Below are 27,636 nucleotides of genomic sequence, written 5' to 3'. Positions count from 1 at the left end.
AATTTGTTCATTATCCTACATGTACGTCTTATTATATATATATAAAGCCCGGTGGCTTTTGAATTAGCTTCATCTCGATAATCGCAAGATTTAAGACCTGATTATGTCCTCATGAAAAAAAAAATCAACTTTAAACTTTATGAGCCATCGCTGAAATAAAGGATTCAATAACAGAGCCACACAGGCTGCATTTGTAAGCCGCATTTTTAACAGCGTGAAGTCCCTCGCTAGAGCTGTGTTCTTAGGACAGGAAACTGGAAACTCCCCTCTGTGAGACGGGTTTATTTCTACTCTGCTTGTTCTTTCATTTTTTCCTCTAACATCGTAAGCTGATGGTGGATGTGCTTGTTTTTTAAAGGGGTTGGTAAATATGTGCTAAGTCTTGAAACCAGAAATTGGAGATAAAAGTAGGTTTATTCGTGGTTGTCCGAGTTGAGGGTGTGGTTTATTATCGTTCCAAAGCTCAGTGCGACTCAGTCGATGGGTATTAAAAGTCCTACTTAAATCGTGAGCTGATGGTGGATGAGCTCGTTTTTTTGAAGGATAGGAATGAGTAGATTAGGAAAAAAGGATTTGAAAAATATCAGAGTGTTTGGAAAGCCTGGTGAGCACTGCTGGCTCAGTCATCAAGAAGGGAAAGCTGTTTCACACCACCCAGACCGTGCCTGGAAAAGGCTGTTGCTCGAAACGCAGCCTCTGAACAAGGAGCAAGTTGTGAGTGTAACATAGCGGTTCTGCGCGGATTCGTGCCCTCCGCCACCCGTTCCGTCCCGCAACACCTGGGGCGCGAACCTGGGTCTCCGGCGTAACGCAACAGGGCACCAACCGCGCGAGCTAAAGGAGACCTCCCCCAGCCCAGGCAGCTGAGGACCCTGCTACGCGCAGTGAGGGCGCTGACATCACCACACCAGCTCCGCTACATGAGCCATACCGCTGAGAGGCCAGTAGTCACTCTGACAGACCTGAGGAGCTCAGGGGCTCAGAGTGGAGTCAAGGTGCGTCAGTCGACGATATCCAGAACTCTCTCGGCATAACGCCGGTCAGTATGAGAGGGTTGTAAGAAAAAAGCCATTGCTCAGAAAGAACCGTCTTACAGTCTCTCTGGAGCTTGCAACACAAGCGTGATTGAGCTAGGATTTGGGAAAAGGGTCTGCAGCTGGATGAGACCAAGATAGAGCTTTTTGGACCCAAATTCAAAGAGCTGTGTGTGACGCTAGGCTGACCAGTCCATGTCCCTGCAGTGATGCGTGACAGAGGCAGCATCGTGCACTGGGGGGGACTGTTTCAGTCTGCTGAGGATCCGACGCTTGGGAGCAGGTCGGTGATGCCACATTCAGGGCTGGAGCAGCATGGGTGTGTGGCTCAAGAAAGACAAGCTGAATGTCCTCGAGTGGACCAGTCAATAAAAGTCAAAGTCCCCACCTCAACCCCAGCCAGAATCTGTGGTCCTCAGGCGCTGTCCCATAACCGTGAGTGAGCATCTTTCCTAACCAGTGTGCTGAGCTCGTACACACCTCCTGTGCCCTGTGAGACTGTGTGGGGTCTGAATACGTCTGCAAGCACTATATTTCAGTTTTTGACTTTTCGATATTTGGCAGCAGATTTGGCAACTGCTTATTCTGTTTGCCATCCCCATTCTGACTGGAAAAAGATGTGCGAGTATATTTTGTAATCCAGCAACTTTTGTAAACGTATAAAGGGTTTGGATACCGTTGCAAGGCACTGTGGATGAAAATAAATGTGTGCACGTACTTGGCTGTTATAGTGTTGAAAGAACTTATTGAACATTATTATAACTTCCTTTTTTTATTTGTAGAATTTACTCCTTGTTGCTGGATCCTGGTGTTTTTTCATTATTTTACAAAGAACATTCTTACTTTGATTTTTTCCTAACTGATTATTTAAACCACGTTGGACACTGATTTTCTTTTTAGCTTTAATTCCCTCACTCATATTGCAATCGTATTGCAGGTCCCTCAACATGAAGGTCCTGGTTGTTGTCTTGATGGTGTTTTGCTCTCAAGGTAAGAGATCACAGTTGTTGTGTGAAGTTGCTTGTGAAGAAATGCTGTCCACAAGCAGTTAGTCACGTCCAGAGTGCTGTGTCTCACTGTTGTTTGTTTTAAGGGAGCTGATGTCTGACTTGTGTTTCTGAGTCTCTCTCTGTCTCTGTCCTCTGTCTCCCAGTGTGCTCTGCTCTCGACCCTGTGACTGGGATCTATGGGGACACAGTCTTTCTTCCCTGTGATGGGAGCTCCTACAGACACATTCCTGAGGAGAGAAAGATTATACAGTGGGAGACTGCCGACCGCCACGTGGTGGATTTCTACAGAGGACGAATCCAAACTTACAATGGGTTTGAGAACAGAGCTGAGCTGTCCAGAGAGAGGATCAGACATGGGGATTTCTCCCTGATCCTTCATAATGTGAAATTCTCAGATGAAGATACCTACGAGTGTCGAACTGTGGATGAAAATGGCTACAGGAAATTCCTCGGAGATGTGAAGCTCACATCAGTTATAGGTAATCTCCTTTTCCTTCCTTGTGATCCGAGCAGTTAGAGGAAATCGGTTCTGTAAGAGAAAGGATCCCTACAGCTGTTTTTCCTCTTTTATATTTGGGCATATCTGATTTTTCTTCTACATTTCTTTTATCCCAAACCACAGAAAAGGGTTGTTGCTAAATTTTAGCTCATTATAATGGCCGGGGCTCAACTCAGACGGTGTCGGGTTACGTTGCTGAATTCTCTATTCAGGAGAGTCTGGGAATTTTGGGAGAACACTGCGTTTTTCCTATTGTTGCTGATCATTTGTCAATGCATGAGGAGAACATCAGTCTCTACTGTGGAGACCCTCTCAGTGTCCCTCTGTGCACACAGCAGGCTGTAGATGTGGTTCAGGCCTCAGGGAGGAGAGTCTCTCAGGCTGATAATTTGCTGAATGAATCAGTCTTACTCTGTACCTTGAATTTCAGCTCGTTCAGAAGTCCTCACACTGCGGTCTGGAGACAGTCTGACTCTCCCTCTCCACACTGGTGCTCATGTGGAGGTGCTGTTTGATCCTGGAGGATCTGCCCAGTCTCCCAGAGTCTTACTGAGCAGCGCAGGGCTCCCTGGCCCCGGGTACGAGCAGAGAGTGTCGGTGCAGGACGACTCTCTGACACTGCGCTCCCTCACACCAGCTGATCAGGGCAACTACACAGTGAAGGACCTTCAGGGAAACATTATCAGCACTGCGGTCGTCACTGTGGGAGGTGAGTCTTTAGTACAGGAAAAACTATGAGTTAAACTGATCTTCACCTAAAGTAAATGTCTTCTGTCATTCAGTCTCAGTAGACAAAATCAAGCAACTGCATGAATAAAATTGACTTGAGATCAGCCCTCTGCTCCAGCTGTTTCAGTGCTGATTTTCTTCTGTAGTGTGAAACCATCTGCTGCTGTTTCAGATATGAGAGTGAGACTGTCTTGTTTTCCAGCCCCTCTCATGGCGTCTCTCGGGTTCTGAGCTGCAATTAGAGATGTTTCAGGATGTGATTCTTGACAACAAGATCCCTTACTGATGTAGAAAGCTCTGTGTCTCAGACGCCGGCTGCTGGATATTTTTCATTTTGCTGTTCTAGGTTTGTTTATATTGAATTGCCTCTGTTCTTGTTTTTTTTCAGACGCAAGGACCATGTCATGGCCTGCAATTGTTGGAATCACTGTTGCAGTGTTGGTTGTGCTGATGTGCTGTATTGGGTGTGTTAAGTGTTGTTGTGAGGACTTGTGACCACTGTCCGGTCAGCTGAAAGAGCAAGATTGTTAATAACCATAAAGAAAACGGACACCTTGAGGAATCTGAAAAGCTCACTGATGTGTGCAGAATCAAAAGCATCTGATATTTGAGAAAAAAAAACGGTGGGGTTACAGGCGTCTTACAAAAACGGAGCACAGACCAGTTTTACACATTTTTGTTTCTCACCATCACCTTGGGATATTTTGGACACATTTGGGTAGTTTCTGATCCAAATTCTGCTTGATGGTGCCCTCCGGGGTGGATAGGAATAAACCAGCACACAGCCCAGCAGAGACACAGCAACAGACACAAGACAGGAAACTGTCAGTGCAAGTCTGTTGTCAAATTCTCCACCTTCTTCCTGAGCCCAGCGTTCGTGCTGCAGACGAGACAAAGGGAGCTTGAGCTCATGGGAACATCTGAACATCGCTCTGAAGCTCTGGTCCGGAGCCAAGCTCAGCCTGCGGTCGGGTCAGTGCTGCACAGAGCCCTTGATCTGCTCACTGGGGTACAGTCCAGGGCTCGTTAGCTTGGATGAGCAATCAGACAGGACGTTTTAAGAAATATACTGATGGGGGAAAAAGAAGTGCAACATTTTCGGGAATGAGAATACTATAGTTATCGTAGTTAAGGTGGGGAGCTGCGTCAGCATGCGTAGGCTGCAAAGGAGCAAGACAAGAAGATAAGACAACTTTTCGGCTCACACCTGAAGAAGGCTCCACAGCCGAAACGTTGTGTTTTCTTTCTTCTCTTTTCAGCACCGGAAGAAACCTGTTACTTGCAGCCTCCTATAGTTATAGCTTGTCAATTTGTTTTAAGCCCTCTGACCAGCAGTACAGCTTGTGCAGTGAGGCATTGCAACTTGCCAATCACATGAAAGCTCGTTAGGTGCACTTTTACCCAACGAGGTCCAGGTGGAACAATGCCTGATCAGGTTACCTTTAAAAAGGCCTTAATTCAAAGCTGAGGTCACTACAAGAAAAAGGCCACACTTAGTCAGTTTGCTGTGCATTCCATAATGCCTCGAATGTCACCAGAAGCAAGGGAGAGGGCCATTGGCATGCTGCAGGCAGGCATGTCATGTGCCAGCGTTGCCAGACACTATGGAGTAAGCCGCTCCACTGTGTCCCGACTGCAGAGAAGGTTTCAGCAGACAGGCAGGACAGATGATCCGGTCATCCTCGAGTGACCACACCAGAGCAGGACCGACACATCAGACTTGTCCATCTGAGAGATCGTTTCAGATCTGCCACCCATACTGCTGCTGAAACTGCCGGCAGACACAGTGCCCGCATCAGTGACAGGACAGTGAGGCTCCATGCTGCTGGCCTTAGAGCAAAGCGACCTGTCAGAGGCCCTCTGCTCACACCTCCTAGACGTCGCACCCGACTGGCTTGGGCCAGACAGAGGCTTTGTCAAGCAAAAGAGTAGTTTATCCACACGACAGTCAGGGACCCATTGAAATAGTTGAACATGGCCAGATTAGCAGTATTAATAATCAGTGTCCTGACCACATTCCTGGCTAGATCAGAGCTTGAACAGTCTGAGGTTCACGGGTGAACAGTGCCCTCCTATATGTAAAGCACCTTCAGGTCCTTTGGAAAGGATTTCATGAGTTTATTAACTTAATTTTATTAATTTGGGAGATTATTAAACTCCCAAAATTGAATGCACAGCAGTATTGATGTAAGTCTTATTTTCCTTCGCAAATATCCAGAAGGAGGTGCGTTAGGAACATCCCTTCAGGCTGGGGGTGGTCATGTGTCCTGATACATGTCGCTCCCTCTGTTAACTCCAGACTGCGCTCCACGGTGCTGAGGGATGACCCCAGCAGGAGTCTGTGATGGTCTATGGTGTGTGCCATTCACTGACACAGTGCGAAGCTCTTTGCACTCTGTCAAGTCTGACTCCACAGCGATGGTCTTCTGCTCTCCTCTCTCAAATCCTCATTCTCCTGACTTCCTCAGATCCGCCGGTCTGTCATGATCAATACCTCCCCAGTTCCCTGCAGTGCTAATCTTGATCTGGGATTGTACATTTTACTGACAGAGTACTTAATACTGGAGAATTGGCTCCACTGTTTTTCAGGAACCAAAACACAAGTTACCAGAAGCCTAAGTGCCTCTGTTTCCTGTGGGATTTCAGGAATAACTGAAAAATTGGAGAGAGAGGGAGCAGAAGACTGCAGAGGGAATTCACAGTATTGATGTGTCTTATTTTCATTTGCACATATCTAGAAGGAAGTGTGTTAGGAACATTCCTTTGGACGTTTTTTTATGTTACACTCGGCACTGAATCGATCAGATCTGAGTGTTTTGAGTGTATCATTGCACTGATGCAACATCTCTATATGTCTTACTGGAAACATCACACACTCCAGGCTGATTATGCACTGATTAGAGATTTGTTTTTTTTAAATGATGAATTGGTTTGTGCACAGGTTAATGCCAGTCATTCACAGAGTATAAATCTGGACACCTAGGATTTTTTTATATTGCTCAAAGAGCTTTAAAGCACTTATATAGAAGTAATTCTGGATACAAAACTTCTGAGTGTCCCAAAATGGGAAGGTAAACAATATAATTTCTGGGATTCAAAAATATTCTTAAAAATGGTTTGCTGAATAATATGAATCGTTGCAGAAGAATCTAGACTGTATTAAATGGGACTGGGAGATATACGGTGTTGCTGAGTGTCAGTAATCAAGTGGCAGTGTTTCCAGTGTAGCTGCCAACAGATTACAAGCCATGATGCGATTTCCCCTGTAGTGTGATAAAAAATACCCATTGGATGTGTACCTATTAGGTTTTTTGTAATTTTATATGTTTTCGGTACATGTTTTCATGTCTTGTGCCCTGTGGTTGAGCTTTCATATGAATTTCATGGTTTTGTGGTTTTGCGTTGATGGGATTTTTGTCTATGGGGTGTCGCATCCACACTGATACAGTTGCTGCTGTACAAACTGAGTGTGGAAAATGTTCAGTGTTGACGATTGGAATGAATGGATGTACGGGGCTTGTACTGAGGGGTTTGGGGCGTTTTGAAGTGTCAGATACATGTGGCTTTCAAATCTGACAAGGGTTCAGATCTGACCTTCAGCTGTCTAGAAGTTTTTTTTTATCTATGTATTTGTGAATTTTTCTTTGTATAGATTTATGTTGTGTTGTTAATTGTGAAATGTGTCTATTGGAGCCATATGAACCAGAGGGATTTTAACTCTGGGTTTGTGCAGTATTTACATTAAGTTTTCTTGTCAGTTTTGAGATTTCAGATCGGGGCTTTGACTAGGCCTGTTTATAAAAGCAGGTCAAGGTTCATGCTGCAGCTTGTCTGTGGGGGGTCTGTGGGGCCCTCGTCTCCAGGTGCGAAGGAGAGATGGGGTGTGCAGCAGATCTGCTATCGTCCAGTCTCGGGGAGGAGTGGAAAGCTGAAACCGGCAGATTCACTTGTGGCTTCGTTCAGTAGGAGTTTGTTCAGTTCCATTGCAAGTTTCGGCTTTCCAGACCTTTCCTCCTCTTCTCCCCGAGTTGGGGCTCATTCCCGCCTGCTAAATGCCCTTCTCCTCCCTGCTCCTGCTGTTCTCCTGTGCCTTATTGATCTGCAGCTTGCCCTGAGCTGTGGAATGAACCTTTACCTTTTCCTGTGGAGCCTGTACAGGCTCCCCACTGGAATGGCTTCAATACATGTGCCATGTACTGTATGTGAGTGTTATTCATTGCACACCCAAGGTACATAAAAGGTTATTGTGTGGGCAGTGGGAGTGGGAAGCAAAACTGCCCAGCCGTGTGGTTGAATCCGATACCCTGGCTTCTCTGCAGACACAGCTGCAGAAAAGTCAGGGCAGGAAGCTCTTCTTTACACAAAGGGTGGTGGGGGTGGGGAACAAGCTGCCCAGCCCTGTGGTTGAAGCAGATCCTTGGCAAAGAATCATCAATGAGCCATTAACTACCAATATCCTCTTCCTGTTGGTGGCCTTACTTTTATTCTTCAAGCGCTGTCATTGTGTTGGGTGCTGGCAGTATGAGGGAACTGTGACTGTTACAGGAGGCCATGTCCCAGTTCTGAGAGAAAGAATGTTGCTTTAATATGGAGACGTGATCAAATTCAGATTCAGAGGAGAAGAAGATGCAATAAGCCAAGTTGTAATTTTTTTATCACAAAGCAGACACTTAAAATATGTTCCAGATTATGCAATACTGCTGCTGTGATATTCCAGATACTTTTTCCCCAAACCTGAGACTGGGCAGGACAGCCTTCGTTCAAAAGAGAACTGGTGTCAGTAAGCGATAAAGGTTCTGTTTGGAACCCTTTTTGTAAAACATTTTAATTTTTCAATAAAAGGGGGGGAAAAGACACAAGGGGCTTGTTTGTCCTTTGTCTTTGAAAGACGTTCTTATTTCGGAAGCTTTGAGTCCCAGTTTTCTGATCTCTCTGTGGGAGTCTGAGAGCCGCTGTCCCTTCAGATCCAGACAGATGCTGTTCCTCGTCCCCGAGCCGAGAAGAGTCGGTCCCCTGGGAGATCTGGGCCTCGGAGCCTGTTCTGTATTCAAACCCCGGCACCCAGGGGCCAGAGACGGTCTCCCTGAAATCTCGGTGGTCTTGACCTCCGTGAAGAGAGCGGGCGTGGTCCTCTTGTCCAGACACCTCTCCAGGGAACTGAGGGAGATTCCCCTGCAGGTCAGTGTGGTGGTAAGATGGATCCTGGGTTTCCGAGTGTAGTGGGATCACAGGACACCAGTCCCTCACAGGACACTCACACACTCACAATTGAAACCTGGGCCCCGGTGCTATTTATACTGACCCATGGGCATCTGGTTAGATTCCAAATGTCAGAAATAACTTAATGAACACAAACAAATGAAAGGTTTTCTGAAAACTTTATTCAGAGTTGGAAAGTCGTGATATACAAAGCACTTTCATTCCTCTCTACACTCTCACCTTCCTCACCCTGCGCTACAACACCTCCAGCCCACAGTCTTCCTCCTGTCCACTGCTGGACAAGCTTGCTCTCCTGGGCCAAAAGCTCAGCGGTCTTCCTTCTGTCCACTGCTGCACAGGCCTGCTCTCCTGGGCCAGGAGCTCAGCGGTCTTCCTCCTGTCCACCGCTTGACAGGCCTCGTCTCCTGTGCTAGGAGCTCAGTGGTCTTCCTCCTGTCCACTGCTGGACAGGCCTCCTCTCCTGGGCCAGGAGCTCAGCGGTCTTCCTCCTGTCCACTGCTGGACAGGCCTCCTCTCCTTGGCCAGGAGCTCAGCGGTCAGTGCAGCCACAGTCACCTCCTCCCAGCCTGTCCCGGGACACCATGACACCTGGAAAACAGAGAAAAGGTCAGGGTCAGGAACAGCTGGGAAACTCTGAAATATATTTGGTGATGTGGGGTACCACCACCCAAACCAACACAAGACCAGAGACCGAGAGGCAGAGGCTATCTGGCCAGTCTGGTCCTCTAGTGAGCAGTTAAGTGACCTCATCCAGCTGCTTCCTGCAATTAAAAAATCTCCATTAAAAACTAATTGACAACATTAATAATACCATAATATCCCACAACAGCGTAATACAATAACTTAGGATTTGCAAAGGTCCCCAGTTGAAGGTGCAGCTCATATCTCCCATCCAGTTCAACACTCGGTGCTGCCGTCAGCTGCATGAAGACGGACAGTTGGTTGTGATGTTTAGTCAAACATATCGGTGGGTCACAGCCGCGTCACAGCTGAGCAGGCAGCTTTAGATCCCGGGGAGAAGAGCAGCAGCAGTCAAAAGCTGGAGTGGGTCACTGTGCTGTCTGTAGGGGGAACCCAGCTTCCTCATCAACTGGAGCTTCACCACACAAGGTACAGAAACATGTTTAGGAAAAAAAAAGAGCTTCTACAATTTTTAGATCCTCCCATGCTGCTCTTTTGCACTATCCAACATTAATATACACTGCTTTTTTTCTGCTTAACAAAATAAAAATTACAATACAAACAAGAGTACGTATAACAATTCAAGACAAAAAGATCGTCGGGGGTACATATTACTACATCAATTCAAGTTATGAAAAAAGGTTAAATAAAAATAATGTCCCCACCGCTCTCATATTTTTTGCACTTCAAAATAGTCTGCAAATACCCCCTTACGTCCATTTTAAAATGCTCAAGCAAAGGGGTCTTCCCAGACCACTTCATTTTATGTATATAATAACATGCCATTAGAATAATTCAAGGTATTACAAACGAAATTTTAATATCGTTTTCGATGGGGCTGAAACTTAACATAGCATCTTTTTTCCCTCAAAACAAATTTCACTATTGGTTTCTCTTTTATAAGTCTGCAATTTAGTCCAGAAACTTTTTACCCTGGGACATAACCAAAACAAATGCTGAATAGTTTCAGGGCAATTGTCACAAAAAAACACATTTGTCATCTATATTGATTTTAAATCGCTGGGTAACAAGAGTCTTAACTGGGTAAATTCGATTAATTATTTTGTATGATAATATACACTGCTGCAACACATCCGTGGAGTGACACCAGCTGCTGTGAGAGCCTTCTGACTGGAGAGGAAGGGAGTGTGGTCAGTCTCTTGCAGGGGATCATTCGTGCTGTAGGAGTGACTGGAGGGGAAGGGGGGGTGCTCAGTGTCTTGCAGGGGGACATTCGTGCTGTAGGAGTGACTGGAGGAGAAGGGGGGGTGCTCAGTCTCTTGCAGGGGATCATTCGTGCTGTAGGAGTGACTGGAGGGGAAGGGAGTGTGGTCAGTCTCTTGCAGGGGATCATTCGTGCTGTAGGAGTGACTGGAGGGGAAGGGGGGGTGCTCAGTGTCTTGCAGGGGGTCATTCGTGCTGTAGGAGTGACTGGAGGAGAAGGGGGGGTGCTCAGTCTCTTGCAGGGGATCATTCATGCTGTTGGTTGACTGAACCCTCTTCATTTCCGTAATCCGCTGTGGTCTATCTGCTGCCTGTCAGAGCCAAAAAGCAAGAGCACACAGACATATTGTAACGAATGCGGGTTCGGTGAGGACGAACACAGAGACACTCAGACTTGCGGAGTTATAAACGGCCCTGTATTTCTTTCTCCGTTATCACCTGCCAGCAGCACTGCACTCTCCCGACCAGCCGAGAGAGAGCGAGAGAGAGTTTGCCCACACTAGACAGCGAGCGAGTCCGGTGTAATCCTTGCTTCACCTCGGCTCACAAAGTCGTTCTTCCAGCTCCTGGTTTTCGAAAGCGGTTCACGGTTCTCACTCCAGAAAAAGACTACTTTTTTTATCTGGGCTCTCCTTTCCGGTTATTTTTTTTTCCCTCTTAAAGGAAAAAAGGGCATCACCCGTCTGTTCTTCACTTTTGCTCACTTGCTCAAAGGCGATTTGCGGTAAGTAACCTTTTAAAGCTGAAAAAAGGTTTGTAAAAAACTTGAAGTTTAAATGGGGGATGTGGTCTCGGCCCCCAAGGAAAACTAATCTATAGACACTTGGTGTGTTTTAGATATATATATATACACCGGTTTTGTTTCTGCTTGTCTAAATGGAATTTAAATCCGATTTTTGAAGGAAAGGGACAGATTTTTTACAAGCTACACAGCAATCAAAAAGAAGCCACTGAGGTTTAATCCATATTAAATGTCCACAGGAAATCTCCAATCTGACTTTCGCTTCTACTGTAGTTTCTTGCCAACCCGGCGACACAGTGCAGCTCTTATCATGCTGCCCGACGGAGACGTGTTTCCTAATTAAAAGAAAATGCAGTTTTTAAACCCCGTAACGCCAGAGACCTCAGTGCACCACTCAACATCAACGTTTCCTTTATTACAATGTTTGTAATTTTTACAATAATTGTAATTTTTTACAATTGTGAATTCCCCTGGCTGTGAAGTGTCTATTAATGTATATAGTTCACTATTCTGTCTCCTTTTTTGGTGATTAGATAGATAAGACTTTATTGATATTTATTGTTTAAATAAAAACTTAATTTTAACAAAAGGAATTCAGAACAGGAGTAAACCTTTCCTTAGTCAAAATAGCGGGGGGTGAGTCAAGTAGAGAACCACGGTTTCCTGCCTCGTTTTTTTAAAAGAATCATTGAAGAAACCCGTAAAAGTACTTTACAGGCAGGTAAAGCATGAATATCTTGACAAATGAGCCACATGAATCCCCCGAAAATAAAGAGGAGCCAGTTAGACAAACGTGCTTAGTGAAGCACAGCGATTACGCTTTTGTTTTTATAGAGAGACGAACATCGCCATTAAGTCCATACATTAAAAAAAAACCCAACGGCAAACTATGTAGGAGACATCGTTAAATTAAAGAAACAAATAAAAAAGCACACGGGCTTGAAATGGAAGTGAAATCCGTCGGTAGAGCAGTGCTCTCAGGACAGAGACATACAAACCACTCCTATTGTACCCACGCCTTAGGACACTTAACTGCAAAACACCTTTTTAAGCTTGTTCTTTCCCTCCCCTTCCTTAAGCCTTAAAGCTGATTTGGCGCGTCCTGTACCACATTGAGTGGTTAGCCTGGGGGGTATTTAATGTTTCCCTGCGGCTCCTGGGCGTGAGATTGTTAGTTCAGCACCAGTGGTGCGATGACAGAGTCACAGTGCTTTACTCCAGTACCCCAGTACCCGGCCGGTCTCTGGGCTCAGGAAGGTGAGTCGAGGTCTGTCCCGGGTGCGAAACTTCAGCGAAGGAGATTCCCATCGCTTTACACGAGTAACCAACCAGGGGTGAGGACATAGAGCCCGGCTGCCAGCCTGCTGTACCCCGGATCAGCAGATATCTCTGCAAATCCTCCCGAGGTGTTCTTCTGATTTCGTAGGTAAGAGCCGTAAACCCGAAGTAATGAGGTGCTTTTTTAAAAGGTCTGAAGTTTCGTTTACCGCTGTCACCGTTTCAGTTTAAGGATTCAGCGTGTAGTTTTGTTGTGAAGTGTGTATTCAGGGGCTGCGGGTTGTCACAGATGAAGACCGACCCTCGTTTGCGAATTGTGTCGAGTCGCTGGGTGAAAAGTGTGTTGTAGTAATATTAGAGCTCATTCTGTTGTTTAAACGTGAGGTTAGAAAATAAACTTTAGAAAGGAGCTCCTCCCCCCGGCTGTAAGTGACTGCCCCCCCCTCTCGGCTGTGAGTGCCGGAAGTTGCCCAGTGCTTTTATGGGAGTTGTAGTTCGTAAAGGCAGCTGTGAACAGCTGTACCCAGTTCTAAAACCCGGCTCCCCTTAAGACAAGGTTACATGTGCAATAGCAAAAAGATAAGAAGCCCTCTGTTGTTCTGCGGTAAGCAGGCTCAGCTGCACCAGCATTAAACTTATTTTACGGTGTTACGAGCGGGGAAGAGATCCGAGAGCTGTTGCTCCTCTGTCGCCGGTCAGTTCACACTTAGCCGAAATTCGTCTTCCATCAAAGCAGAGCGAGTTTAGGCAGAGCCCGGGGTCAAGAAAGCATTTTATCAAGGAGTAGCTTTCATCTGAAAGCTCTTCAGGTGAGAAGTTTATTCCGTGAAACTGTCGTATCAGTGCAGTGTTCTGGGTGAGATCACTGCGTGAAGTCTATCTGGTACTTCAGTCTGTCTCGCTGGCATTAACAGATTGTGAGAGCTCGTATTATGGACATTACGGTAATACTGCGCGGAAATCACTCCTAACCAGTGTGCTAAACTGGTAGACACCTACTGTACCCTAAAAGACTTAAAGCTGTTATTGTGGTAAAATGTCTACCAAATATTAATGTGTGGGGTCTGAATACTTCTGCAAGCACTGTATTTCGGGTTTTGACTTTACGATATTTGTCAGCAGATAACTGGTTTTATCTTTAAATGCATACTGTTTGCAATCCAAATACTGACTGGAAAAAGATGTCTTTTGTAATCCAGCAACATTTGTAAACTTTTAAAGGGTTTGGATACTTGGGCAAGGCACTTAAAATGAAAATGGGATATGGGGAGAAATGTGTGCACGTTTATCTTGCTGTTCTAGTGTGAAAGAACATATTGAAAATTATTACAACATTGTACATTTTATGTGTTCAATTCAGCTCCTTGTAGCTGGATCCTGGTGTCTTTTCATCATTTTTTACAAAGAGCTTTCTCTTCTCTTGTATTTTTCTTAACTGATTATTTAAACCACACTGGACACTGGTTTTCTTTTTAGCTTTAATTCCTTCACTCATATTGCACTCTTATTGCAGGTCCCTCATCATGATGGTCCTGGTTGTTGTCCTGACGGTGTTTTGCTCACAAGGTAAGAGATCAGAGTTGTTGTTCCCTCGCCTGTGAAGAAATGCTGTCCACAAGCAGTTACAGTTACATCCAGAGAGCTGTGTCTCACTGTTGTGTGTTTTAAGGGAGCTGAAGTCTCTCTCTGTCTCTGTCCTCTGTCTCCCAATGTGCTCTGCTCTCCTCTCTGTGTCTGGGCTCTATGGGGACACAGTTGCTCTACCCTGTGATGGGAGCTCCTACAGACACACTCCTGAGAAGAAGAAGATTATCCAGTGGGAGACCGCCGACCGCCGTGTGCTGGAGTTCAACAGAGGACAAATCCACACTTACCCAGGGTTCGAGAACGGAGCTGAGCTGTCCAGAGAGAGGATCAGAGATGGGGATTTCTCCCTGATCCTTCATAACGTGATGTTCTCGAATGAAGATATCTACGAGTGTCGATTTGTGAATGACAAGAGCAACAGGAAATTCCTTGGAGATGTGAAGTTCACAGTTCTAGGTAATCTCATTTTCCTTCCTTGTGATTTGAGCAGTTTTCAGGGAATCGGTTGTTTACAGGACAGTGATCCATGACTCGTGTCAACAAACCAGATCTACAGTTGTTATTCCTTTTTTTAATTTTGGTGCACCAGCATCTCTAGTCTTTCTTCTAAACTTTTCATCTCAAACCCCAGATCAGGGTCATTGGTAAATTTTAGCTCATTATCCTCACAGTAGCTGGGGCTCAACTTGAATGATGTCAGGTTCGATGACTGAATTCTCTCTTCAGGTTGTAGAGAGGGAATTCTGGGACACAACCATGTGACTGACCGGTCACTTGTCAATGTCTTCCTGTAGGACATGAGGAGAACATCCGTCTCTCCTGTGGAGACCCCCTCAGTGTCCCTCTGCGCACACAGCAGGCTGTAGAGCTGTGGTTCAGGCCTGAGGGAGGAGAGTCTCGCAGGCTGTGCTCTGTGCTCGATAGCACTGTGATCTCGGACTCCAGCAGGCTGAAGCCCTGGGTTCAAGACCAGGCTGAAGATCTCCAGTGTGAGAGCTGAAGATGGGGGCACTTATACAGTTATACACTTATACAGTGAAGGACTCCCAGAGGAACCCCATCAGCAGTGTCCACGTCACTGTGGGAGGTGAGTAGTGGGGCTCCAGTGGGGAACTTGCGCAGTGTGACTCTTTCACGAGTGTCAGTCCCTGATGTGTGGGGTTAATAGGAGGTATTGGGTTAGGTATTGATTTCCTGACATTGAAGGATTTTTCATTACAGTACTTGAATATATTTTAACTTAAAACTCTAAATCAGTGTTGCTGTTATGAAAATATCTTCAATTTCAAGACTTAATGTGATAAATAATGTCTCTGAGTGAGTGGAGTCTTTCTAGCTGATGAATTACTGTCTGCATCATTCTTACACTCTGCTCCTTTCCTTGAATTTAAGCTCGATCAGAAGTCCTCACCCTGCGGTCTGAAGACAATCTGACTCTTCCTCTCCACACTGCTGCTCCAGTAGAGGTGCTGTTTGATCCTGCAGGATCTGCCCAGTCTCCCAGAGTCTTACTGAGCAGCGCAGGGCTCCCTGGCCCCGGGTACGAGCAGAGAGTGTTGGTGCAGGACAGCCCTCTGACACTGCGCTCCCTCCAGCTGATCAGGGGAGCTACACAGTGAGGGACCTTCAGGGAAACACCATCAGCACTGTCTCCCTCACTGTCACTGTGGGAGGTGAGTCTTTAGTACAGGAGAAACTGAGTTAAACTGATCTCCACCTGAACTTACCTGCATATAAAGAAAATACTTGACTTCAGCTGTTTTAGTGCTGATTTTCTCCTGTGGTTTGAAACCAGTCACACACGTCCAGTGTTTCAGCTGGTATTTCAGAAACTGGAGTTTTCCAGCTCCTCTCCTGGTGTTTCTTGGGCTCTGAGCTGGGATGTGAAACCGGGCAGCAAGAATGCTGTCAGACACTGGCTACTAGATAGTTTTTTTTTTCCTTCTTGCTGTTCTAGATTTGCTTTCTGTGTAACTGTCTCTGTTCTTGTTTTTTCAGAGATGAGGAGTGTGTCATGGGTTGGAATTATTTTAGTCATCACAGCAGCAGTGGCTGTGCTGATGAGTGCTGGACTGGGTGCTGTTGTGTGTAAGAAATGGTTGAAGATGAGAGAGGAGAGAAGCATGATACCAGTTCCATGCAACAATATTGTAACACAACGGGAGCTCAGGCGGGCACCCTTGCCGCATTAGGTTGGCCCCCCACCGTCAGGGGCTCGAACCCAGGACTCCCACGTCTCTCTGTAGCGACCCAGCCCGGTGAGCCAAAGAGAGATCTCTCTACAGCCCAGTAGCTGTAGTCCTGCTATCACAGGGAAGGGCGGTGACGTCAGCTGCTCTGGTACGCCGGCTCTTACACAGTGCCTGTCGGCCGTAAGCGTTACAATATTAATATCCGTAAAGAAAATGAATTCCTTAAGGGGTCTGAAAGGCTCAGTGATGCTGTGTCCCTGCGCATGGAAGAAGACGATGGAACAGGAGGAGAGATTGTTCCAGTGCTGAAACCCCAATCTACTCCAGTTTTCCCAGTAGATCATTCTCCCAGTGTTACTCCAGGAATCCCTTCAGGCACCGTTATTGTGAAAGACCCAGAGCAGGGGACAGTCTTAGGATATCCATCTGAGGAGGAGGAAGGTGAGCTGCCTCCTCCAGGTGAAGAAGAATTAGTCCTGGAGCTCAGTGGAGTGACGACCCCAGCTGCCCCTGAAGACCAGGAGCCCAGCTGCTGTGTGGAGGAGAGGCAGTCGAGTCTGGAAGAGGCTCTGCTGTTTGATGGAGGAGGTCATTGACAGCAGAGGCGGAGAGAGACATGGTCAAGCCCAGGACGAGAGCTGCTGATGTCACAGTGGTGAGATTATTTCACTTGTCAAGGTGAAGGGACTCCCAGCTCTCCTGCTGTACTGGGGATACAGACTGATCAGAGAGAGACCCCCTGGACCGACAGCTCTTCTTCACCTCCACCAGTCTGATCTTCATCCAGGGGCGACTCTCCCCACAGGAACCTCACCTTCACAAGAGGGTTCCCTCTCCTGCCTGCTCCAGAGCTGAACAAAGACCACCAGTTTCCCTTAGACAATACATTGGAAGAGATCAGGAAAAGAGCCTCAGGACACAAGCAGCCTTGACACTCTCCCACCCCCTAGTGGCAGCTCCTGGGTACTGACTGGGACTTTCCCTCTGCTGGTTCCACTGGGCACAGCCCTGCTGATGGAACCCCTAAGCGCTGTATCTGTAAAGATGGACCTGGACAAAAACCTGTTCTCTGGACAACTTCATGTGCCAAACGTGAAATTGAATCAATGTGCTTTTCATGCTTGTACGCGTGTTCCTCTTATTGTTGTTGTACAGACAGTGCTGCTCAGCTGTGGTTATGAGTGAGCCCACTCTCTGGTTTCCCCACTGTGGGGCTGCCTGTGGGGAGCAGTCTTACTACTTGGTGGCTGGATCCAGTTGGGTTGTGGCAGCTCGGCCACCTAGTACTGGTGGACCAGTAGGTGGCGCTCTGTCTGATGTCATTTCCAAACTAGAGATGACCAGGGACACTGAGCCGTAGGAGGTCAGAATTAGATCAAAAGAGGATTACAGCTGAGGTCCTGACTGCTTAATTGGTTAATATTCCAGAGACATTGATTGTAGGAGCAGGCGTGTGGAGTCCCAGCGTCCCAGAGTCCCGGCTGTATCTGAGCTTGAACTGTCCCCTCCTACACATGAAACACCCTGGGATCGTTTGGAAAGACAAGTGCCAAATGAATGCAAAGCAGTATTAATAATCAATTAATGCCAGCAGTATTCTTTCAATTCTTATGAGTATTGATTAGAAACAGATTAGCAGTATTCATAGTCAAGTGTCCTGACCTCATTCCTGGCAAGATCAGAGCTTGAACAGGCTAAGGTGTATGGGTGAACAGTGCCCTCCTATGTGTGAAGCACCTTCGGGTCCTTTAGGAAGAACGATAATGCAATATTGATAACTTTTTTTTTTCTTGTACCTATCCAGTAGGAGGTGCTTTATGAACATCCCTTCAGGGTGGGGGTGTGTTATTTATTCTGCTCAGTGTTCTGATCCATGCCGCTCCCTCTGTTAACAACAGCTGCTCAGCACTGTCTCCAGACTGAACTGCAGTGCTGAGGGACGACCACAGAAGGAGTCTGTGATGGTCTACAGTGTGTGCCATACACTGACACAATACGAAGCTCATTGCACACTGACAAGTCTGACTCCACAGCGACGGTCTTCTGCTCTCCACTCTCGAATCCTCGTTCTCCTGACTTCCTCAGATCTACCGGTCTGTCACGCTCAATACCTCCCCCAGTTCCCAGCAGGGTTGATCTTGATCTGGGATTGTACATTTTACTGACGGTGTCTAAACACTGGAGAATCAGCTCCACCATTTTTCAGGAACCAAAACACAAGTTACCAGAAGCCTAGATGCCTCTGTGTCCTATGGGATTTCGGGAATAACTGAAAAATTGGAGAGAGGGAGCAGAAGAGTGCAGAGGGAATTTACAGTATTGATATGTCTTATTTTCATTTGCACATATCTAGAAGGAAGTGTGTTAGGAACGTTCCTTTGGACGTTTTTTTATGTGTAACACTCGGCTCTGAATCGATCAGATCTGAGTGTTTTGAGTGTATCATTGCACTGCTACAGCATCTCTATATCATACAACATCTCTATATGTGTTACTGGGAGCATCAGACACTCCAGGCTGGATTATGCACTGATTAGAGATTTGTTTTTTTAAATGATGAATTGGTTTGTGCACAGGTTATTGCCAGTCATTCACAGAGTATAAGATAAATCTGGAGCCCTAGGAGTTTTTTTTTTATTTTGCTCAAAGAGCTTTTAAGCACTTAACATATAGAAGTGAGTCTGGATACAAAACTCCTGAATGTCCCAAAGTGGGAAGCTAAACAATATAATTTCTGGGAATAAAAAAGATTCTTAAAACCGGTTTGCCGAATAATATGAATCGTTGCAGAAGAATCTAGACTGTATTAAATGGGACTAGAACAGTGGTTCTCAAACGTTTTGGACCAAGTACCACCCCTAATCCAACTAAAGCATCCAGGTACCACCTACAAGTCATCATCTCATGGGAACCCCAGAAATTCTCAATGACCAACATGAGCGCGCGTGCACACACACACACTCACACACATATAATAAATATTATAATAATAAACTTTATTTGATATAGCGCCTTTAAAGGTGGCTTCCCAAAGTGTTTTACAGAATAAAAACAGTAAAAACAATTAATAAAAAAAGCACCATTTCAGTGAGGGTTGTGAGCCTGTTTAGTTGAGCAAAGCAGAGGTGAATTAATTTTTCGAGCCTTGATACAATTCACAACAGAGTCTAACAGATTTTAAATCGATAGGCATTTTCTTGACGGCAAAGTTCTCGCGATGGATGTTGCAATTCGTCCATTCATTTCTGAAGCAACCTCTCTAATTCGTGCAACTACACCGTTATATCTGCTTGTCAAAGCTCTAGCTCCGTCTGTACAAACTCTGACGCGTTTTATCAACTCGATGCCATTCTCTTCGATAAATTCATTCAGAAGCTGAAATGTGCTCTGCTGTAGTTCCTGTTGGTAGCGGTTTACAGAACAGAAAGTCCTAAAGGGACGTGCCCTCAAACTCGTATCTAACGTAAGCAAACGAACCGGCCAAATCGACTACAGACTCATCTAATTGCAGTGAGAAGCATCGGCTCATCTGAACGCGCTCTATCAGCATACTTTTGACATCATCCGCCATTTCAATAATTCTGTGAGTGACTGTCTTTCAGAGGGGGCAGCAGGTCGAGCTGTTTAGCAGCTTTTTCTCCACACATAATACGTGTCAGCTCTTTTGCCAATGGCAAATAAGGTTCTTCAAAAATAGCGCTTTAGCAATCCGCAAGCTTTCATTTTTCCGCTTTTACGTATTTATTTCCGTATTTATTTTAAGTTTTTATTTCATGCGCATGGGAGCGAAACACAGAGACGCTCAGTGTATTTTTCTCAAATTAACTTAGAACAGTTCGTAAATATTGTTATCTATCACACTTTCCTGTGCTCACAAGATCACCACCGTTCGTAGCACGCATTTCTATGCATTCCTGTGTTTACAACGTTGGCATTGTTCCAAAATCACGCACATTCTCCTTCCTCCCTATTTGCTGGAGATACAGTAGCATTTTTTAAATACTATTGGTCACTTGTGTCCGTAGCACGCATTCCTATAGAGTGGTATAGAATTACAGAGTATCTCTTGTGTCCACTGAAGTATTAGCGCGCACTGTATCGTAGTACGTAGGCTGCGTATTCAACACGTATTAAAATACAAAATATGAAAACCAGTCCCGATTTTTCAAAGCACAGGACACAGTTCCAGGGTCATTTGGCGGACCACCTGGCGGCACTCCGCGTACCACTGCCGGTCCGCGTACCACAGTTTGAGAACCACTGGACTAGAAGATATGTGGTGTTGCTGAATGTCAATAATCAAGTGGCAGTGTTTCCAGTGGAACTGCCAACAGATTACAAGCCATGATGCGATTTCCCCTGTGGTGTGGTAAAAAAGTACCCATTAGATGTGTACGTACTAGGTTTTTTGTAATTTTATATGTTCGGTACATTTCTTCATGTCTTGTGCCCTGTGGTTGAGCTTTCATAGGAATTTCATGGTTTTGTGGTTTTGCGTTGATGGGATTTTTTGTCTATGGGGTGTCGCATCCACACTGATACAGTTGCTGCTGTACAAACTGAGTGTGGAAAATGTTAGTGTTGACGGCTGGAATGGACAGATGTATGGGGTTTGTACTGAGGGGTTTGGGGCGTTTTGAAGTGTCAGATACATGTGGCTTTCAAACCTTGGTTCAAATCTGACCTTCAGCTGTCTAGAAGTTTTTTTTTATCTATGTATTTGTGAATTTTTCTTTGTATAGATTTATGTAATGTTGTTAATTGTGAGATGTGTCTATTGGAGCCATATGAACCAGAGGGATTTTAGCTCTGTGGGTTTGTGCAGTATTTACATTAAGTTTTCTTTTCAGTTTTGAGATTTCAGATCGGGGCTTTGACTTGGCCTGTTTTTAAAAGCAGGTCAAGGTTCATGCTGCAGCTTGTCTTTGGGGGGTCTGTGATCTCGTCTCCAGGTGCGAGGGAGAGACGGGGTATGCAGCAGATCTGTTGTCGTCCAGTCTCGGGGAGGAGTGGAAAGCCGAAACCTGCAGATTCACTTGTGGCTTCGTTCAGTAGGAGTTTGTTCAGTTCCTTTGCAGGTTTTGGCTTTCCAGACCTTTCCTCTTCTCCCTGAGTGGGGCTCATTCCCGCCTGGTGAATGCCCTTCTCCTCCCTGCTCCTGCTGTTCTCCTGTGCCTTATTGATCTGCAGCTTGCCCTGAGCTGTGGAATGAACCTTTACCTTTTCCTGTGGAGCCTGTACAGGCTCCCCACTGGAATGGCTTCAATACATGTGCCATGTACTGTATGTGAGTGTTGTTCATTGCACAGCCAAGGTACATAAAAAGTTATTGTGTGGGCAGTGGGAGTGGGAAGCAAAACTGCCCAGCCGTGTGGTTGAAGCCGATACCCTGGCTTCTCTCCAGACACAGCTGCAGAGAAATCAGGGCAGGAAGCTCTTCTTTACACAAAGGGTGGTGGGGGTGGGGAACAAGCTGCCCCGCCCTGTTGTTGAAGCAAATCATTGCCAAAGAAGCATCAGTGAGCCATTAACTACCAGTATCCTCTTCCTGTTGGAGGCCTTACTTTTATTCTTCAAGCGCTGTCTTTGTGTTGGGCGCTGGCAGTATGAGAGGACTGTGACTGTTACAAGAGGCCATGTCCTAGTCTCTAATTAAAACAAAAACACTTGAATGTTGCTTTAATATTGAGACTTAATCAGAGATTCAGAGTAGAAGAAGATGGAATGAGCCAAGTTGTAATTTTTTATCACGCAGCAGGCACTTAAAATATGTTCCAGATCATGCAATACTGCTGCTGTGATATTTCAGATATTTTTTTCCCAAACCTGAGACTGGGCACGATAACTGGAACGGTCTTCGTTCAGAAGATAACATAGACCTGAACTTTTATCACTTACAAACACCAGTTCGGTTTGGAAAACTTGTTGTAAAAGATTTATTTTATCAATAAAAGAATCAGACACAATGGGCTTGTTTGTCCTTTGTCTTCGGAAGGCGTTCTTATTTCGGAAGCTTTGAGTCCCAGTTTTCCAGTCTCTCTGGGTGGGAGCCCGAGAGCTGCTGTCCGGATCTGAAGTGACAGCGGCTCTCGGGCTCCCACCCAGAGAGACCGGAAAACTGGGACTCAAAGCTTCCAAAATGTTCCTTGTCCCCGAGCCGAGAAGAGACGGATCCTGGGTTTCACCCTGAGTGCAGGCTGGGTTGGAGTCTTGAATTAAAGAGACCCCCTTAGTTTATTAAATTGATGTATTATTTTGATGTTGTACCTCACTACTGCTGGTCCTACATGGAGCTTATTTTAATGTTTACAATTATAAAAGCGATTTTACCTTTTTTTTTTACTTGCACGTTTCTGTGTTTTCTGACACGTTACTCAAGTTCTGAACTCTACCCCCCCCCACCAGCTCACACTGATGCTCTCTTTTTAAAGATGTGTGTTATTTAACTCGTTGTTGCTGCTGCTGTTTATGTTTCTGGTGTTTCCTCAATGTCTCTGTCCTGGAGCCTACATGTGCATAAGCCTTTCATTGCACTTGGGCAGCTGACCGTGAACTGGACTGGGGTGAGTTTCCCGAAAACGATTAATCTTAGAGACTAACGAGCAACTTTACGATGTACGTAACGTACGTGCTACTTTTTCGTGCGTTTCCCAAACCGCTCTTAATCGGTCATTTTACGAGCGAGTATAAAGTACTTCTTTGCTAACCCCGCTCCTGAAGTCGCTTAGCAAAAAGCATCACACGTCGATTGAAAAACAATCGATTGACAATACTTTCATTATATGGTGTCGGTTTTGGTCCTTCAGTGGGATGAAATCGAGTTGTGAAAAGGAATATGAAGTCAACATGACATCATAATTTAACAACCATTTACTGTAAGCGAAAGCGTATAGACAGGCACAAAATGGGACACATTGTTTCTAAGAGAAAATAAAATAAATTACTGACATGCCATAAAACAAAACCAAGATTGACTGCGTGGACAGTGTATGCGTCCTGCACGACATCTTTGATTTAAAGCAATATTTTTGGCGCGCTGCCATTGTTAAGTGTTTCATGAGAAAAATACTGTTCTTATTTATAGTTATTGGGTGTATTGGAACTCCTTATTAACATGACATCTGGTAAAATTAACTTCAAAGCTTGGCATGTGTCACTCAACAAATACAGGACCTATAATAACATTTAAAAACAAGTAGGTCTAAGCTTTACCGTCAACAACCACGACAGAATATAAAACGGTATTCGAACTTGAAATATTGTATCGACCGCGGGTTTCGATAGGGAATGGAGCAGGCGTGGGACTCAGGGAATAGGGTTGAACAACACATGTATTAACTCGAATTGGGAAAGGTACACACACAGGGACAGGGGTTACAGCGCTGCACCTACACTAACATACACACACACGAAGGGGTGAGAGACTATCCCAGCCTCCGTCCCACTATATACAGTCCGGTAGTCCCCAGGTGCTGTTCTCAGCCCGCCTTGCGTGCGCATGCTAAAGCACCCTGTGTGGCGCTACATTATAAATACATGTTAGGCCCAATGATTTAACTTAAATAATCCATTACTGCATTTCATCATGAAAATCATATCATCTTGTCAAGTATAAAACTTTTTTGTGTGTGTGCATTGTAACGGATTGGGGATCTCTGGGCATGCGCCCTCACCGCTCCCATACAAATACAAGTAGAGGAGAAAATACAGATAAAAGAAAGAAAACATAAACAGAACAAAAAAACAATTAACTGCCAGCGGTAATGAGGTAAATATTTATGTAACCAAGTTATATGTTTACATATATCAAATGTGTTCCTTGCTTTAGCTTAAGCTTTAACATTTAGCACGTTCTTTATGGAATTTAAATACAATTTAAACTTCACCTCAAAGGTACTAAAGGAGGGAGTATTATTGGACCATTTGACTTATGAATATGAAATTCACCCAGGGTGACTAATAAATTCATTACTGTATAAATAAATGTTCTTTTTCCAAATGTCCTCTTACATGGTACAACAAAATATCAAAATCCTTAATATAAAATCTTTGTATTCTAAATTTCCAGAGAATTGTCATGACGTGAATTTAATATGCTCTGCCTGGCGATCTCTGCCGCTAAGGTTGGCGCAAGAAGCACTTAGTGATTAACGAGTGGGTCGGGGGCCACGTAGATTACGAAGGATTTAATGTGCTACTTTAGTTACGATGGATTTTGGGAAACGCTCGTAAATGAACGATCGATCTTAAGATCGAGTTTACGATGATCTTAGCACTACGATGCGTTCGGGAAAATCACCCCAGTACTACAGCATGACTGTTGTTGCTTGAAGGCCAGTAAATGAACACAGATTTTTAAGGTGAAATTTGAGTCACTTTGGAAAAAAATATCTGACACAAGTGAATCATCATGAACATGCGGTTAAACAATTTAGTAAGTTGATGCTCAAGACTAATTCCCAGATGTTTATGTCTGTAAATTTCTTTCATAATGACTTTTAAGTCACATTTATTAAGAAATGTCTTGAGCAAACTGAACTCCTCTTACCTGTGGAAAGGTTGGTCTCCTCTCATGTGTATCCTCTCTGATGCTCCTGTCTCTCCTCCCGTTACAGTGAGTGAAGGAGACCCTGCAGTCGAACCCAGACCAGCCCCGCCCCTCTGAGCTGAGACTGGTGCTGCTGGGCAGGACTGGTGCTGGGAAGAGCACAGCAGGAAACACCATCCTGGGCTCAGAGGAGTTTCTCTCTGAAGCCAGCAGCTCCGAGGTCACTCAGGACAGGACAAGTGTCCAGGAGACGGGTGACTGTAGTGGACACTCCAGACTGGCTCCACACCGGACCGTCTGAGGGGGACAGGAGACGGGATGTGGGGCTCTGTGTTAACCTGTCTGCCCCGGGACCCCACGCCTTCCTCCTGGTGACCCCGCTGGGCCGATCCACAGGGGAGGAGAGGAGGACACTGGAGACAGTCTTGGAGATATTCGGGGAGTGGGCCCTGGGACACACCATGGTCCTGTTCACCCACGCTGATGAGCTGACCAGCTGGACCCTGGAGGAGTTTGTGCACATAGGCAGCAGGGAGCTCCAGTGGCTGCTGGAGAAATGTGGGAACAGGTATCACGCCCTCAACAACAAGGACAGGGGTGGCACTCAGGTCACAGAGCTGCTGGAGAAGATAGAGGAGCTGGTAGCAGGAAACAAGGGCAGCTACTACAGCAGTGAGATGTACCAGGAGGCCAAGTCCCAGATCAGACAGAGGCAACTGCAGATCATGAGGGAAAGAGAGGAGAGGAGACAGAGGGAGGAGGAGAGACTGAGGGAGAAGCACCAGAAGGAGCTGCAGAACCACCTCCGCAGGATGGAGGAGGAGATCCAGACAGGAGAGGAGAAGATCAGAGCGCTGGAGGAGCAGATAGCAGAGCTGGAGGAGACGCTGAGGGAGGAGAGGGATGAGGGGAGGAGGAGAGAGCTGGAGAAGGAGCTGAGGAGAGAGAGAGGCTGCAGAGAGAGAAGCAGGAAGTGAGAGAGGAGCAGGAGAGGGAGAGGAGAGAGAGGGAGGAGACACACAGAAAGGAGATGGAAAAGCTCAGGCAGCACTATGAGGAAAAGGCCAGAGAGGAGGCAGAGAGACACAGAGAGACTCTCCAGCAGGTCAGTGTGTCGAAAACACAGTTCACTCCAGCAGGACAGGAGCACAGGAGCTGCAGGAGGCAGATAGAGGAGCTGAGAGAGACAGTAGAGAGACTAAACACATTGGTGGACAGATTTACTGTGTGGCATCAGAGACACACAGGAGGTACAGGAGTGTGATTGAGGACCAGAAGCAGCGCATTGAGAAGAAGGTCACAGAAGATGACTGAGACAAGAGCACAGACAGCCCGCAAACACGAAAGGGCTTTTCTCCAGACAGCACCCCTGTAATTTTGGGGTGTGCTTTCTTTCCTGTTCTATCTGTATTGGGGCTGCCTTGAACAGCACCCCGGTTCTTTATTAAAGTCTAAATTATCTAATCAAAAAACTTTGGGGTGATATTTGATTCTGGCTTAACATTCGACCCACATGTGCAGCATACTGTCAAAATATATTTTTTTCACCTCAGAAATATCGCTAGACTACACCCTATGCTATCACTAACTGTGGCTGAAAAGCTGATCAACACATTTGTGTTCTCTCGAATTGACTACTGTAATGCTCTACTCGCTGGGGTATCTAAATCTACTTGGAACAAACTGCAGTATGTCCAAAATTCAGCAGCCAGGATCCTGACCAGCTCTAGTGCAGGAAATCACATCACTCCTGTCCTGGATTCTTGCACTGGCTTCCGGTCAAATTCCGTGCGGGCTTTAAAATCCTCATGCTCACCTATAAGGCTCTGCATGGCTTGGCACCTTAGTACCTGTCTGAACTATTATCGCCCTACTCCCCAACTCGCAACCTCTTCACATTCTGCCCTCCTTACTGTCCCCCAAGTCCGTCTACATTGTATGTGTGACAGGGCCTTCTCCTGTTATGCCCCCAAGCTCTGGAACTCTTTGCCCAAGGATATCAGAGAGTCACCTTCTCTAAACTCCTTCAAACTCCAGACTCCAAACCCTCTTCTTCAGAAGAGCCTTTACTGAACTGGTTCCATTCTTTACCCCTCGCTCTTCTTAGTTCCACCATCCACAGTCTCCTCTGTACATTGTAATTGTGTTTTATCTTGTGTATAATCTTGTTTTATTGTTGTTGTCATTCTGTAAAGCGCTTTGAGAAGCCACCTTAAAAGGCGCTATATAAAATAAAGTTGTTTTTTTCTATTATTATTATTACTTGTGATTTTGTGTTTGACTGATGGGCAAAGATCCCAGAGAGTGACTGGATCCCTTGATCTCTTGAGATCCACCAGCAGGATCAGGGAAAGGGTCACTGTGTCTGAACCTCTTTCCAAGGCTGAAAAATTAACTGGGATACTGTTTATATAAAAAAAGTGAAATATACATTTAAGGTGAGATGTTGTAAATTGGCATCTGATACTTTTTAATGAGAAGGAAAAGGATGTCCAGTTCGACTAACAAATTGAAGTATCTTTATGATTTTTTTGTGAGTCTATTATCTATATCACCACCCAACGTAAAAAGTGACTTTTTAGCTGATGTGACAGAAGACCAGTGTAGAGGACCAGGTATTGAAGAGAAACAGGAAACTGTGTTTTTACCTCCTTCCAGTCGAAGTACAGCAGTAGAAACATTGTTTGCTTCTTTAGAATAATATAGAAACGTTGTTGGAAAACAATTGTGATTATGAAAGAAGTAGTTGAATAAAAATCAGAATGAAGTCCTGTAGGACTAAAGGGATCCTGTCTGTTGTAACAGTAACTGGGACTGAAGCAGACGGAGAGGAGACGCGCACTTCCAGAACTTTCCTTCCCGCTCGGTTATTCAAGCTGAGCCCCAGATGGA

The 27,636-nt window shown here is 45.5% G+C and overlaps 1 protein-coding gene and 1 pseudogene across 1 annotated transcript; both read left to right on the top strand.

Annotated features, from left to right (window-relative positions):
• Positions 1 to 1,981: 1,981 nt before the first annotated feature.
• Positions 1,982 to 5,617, top strand: LOC148812396 (uncharacterized). The gene is made up of 6 exons (XM_088908618.1): positions 1,982 to 2,024; positions 2,188 to 2,523; positions 2,974 to 3,252; positions 3,661 to 3,763; positions 4,159 to 4,239; positions 5,572 to 5,617. Exons 1-6 carry the CDS (start codon positions 1,982 to 1,984, stop codon positions 5,615 to 5,617), a joined length of 888 nt encoding a protein of 295 aa, XP_088764744.1.
• Positions 5,618 to 15,006: 9,389 nt separating this feature from the next.
• LOC148812395 (uncharacterized) lies at positions 15,007 to 26,008 on the top strand (annotated as a pseudogene).
• The last annotated feature ends 1,628 nt before the right edge of the window (positions 26,009 to 27,636 follow it).

The sequence above is a fragment of the Atractosteus spatula genome, assembly GCF_055471065.1.
Source record: "Atractosteus spatula isolate fAtrSpa1 chromosome 10 unlocalized genomic scaffold, fAtrSpa1.hap1 SUPER_10_unloc_3, whole genome shotgun sequence".
NCBI classification, from domain to species: domain Eukaryota; kingdom Metazoa; phylum Chordata; class Actinopteri; order Semionotiformes; family Lepisosteidae; genus Atractosteus; species Atractosteus spatula.
This window is presented reverse-complemented; position numbering and strand designations above follow the sequence as displayed.

Bases quoted from the DNA above. Each gene is read 5' to 3' on its own strand.
- LOC148812396 (XM_088908618.1), top strand. From the start codon at position 1,982: ATGAAGGTCCTGGTTGTTGTCTTGATGGTGTTTTGCTCTCAAG. The intron at 2,025-2,187 runs GTAAGAGATCAC...TCTGTCTCCCAG, and splicing joins GATGGTGTTTTGCTCTCAAG to TGTGCTCTGCTCTCGACCCT. The intron at 3,253-3,660 runs GTGAGTCTTTAG...GTTTTTTTTCAG, and splicing joins TGCGGTCGTCACTGTGGGAG to ACGCAAGGACCATGTCATGG.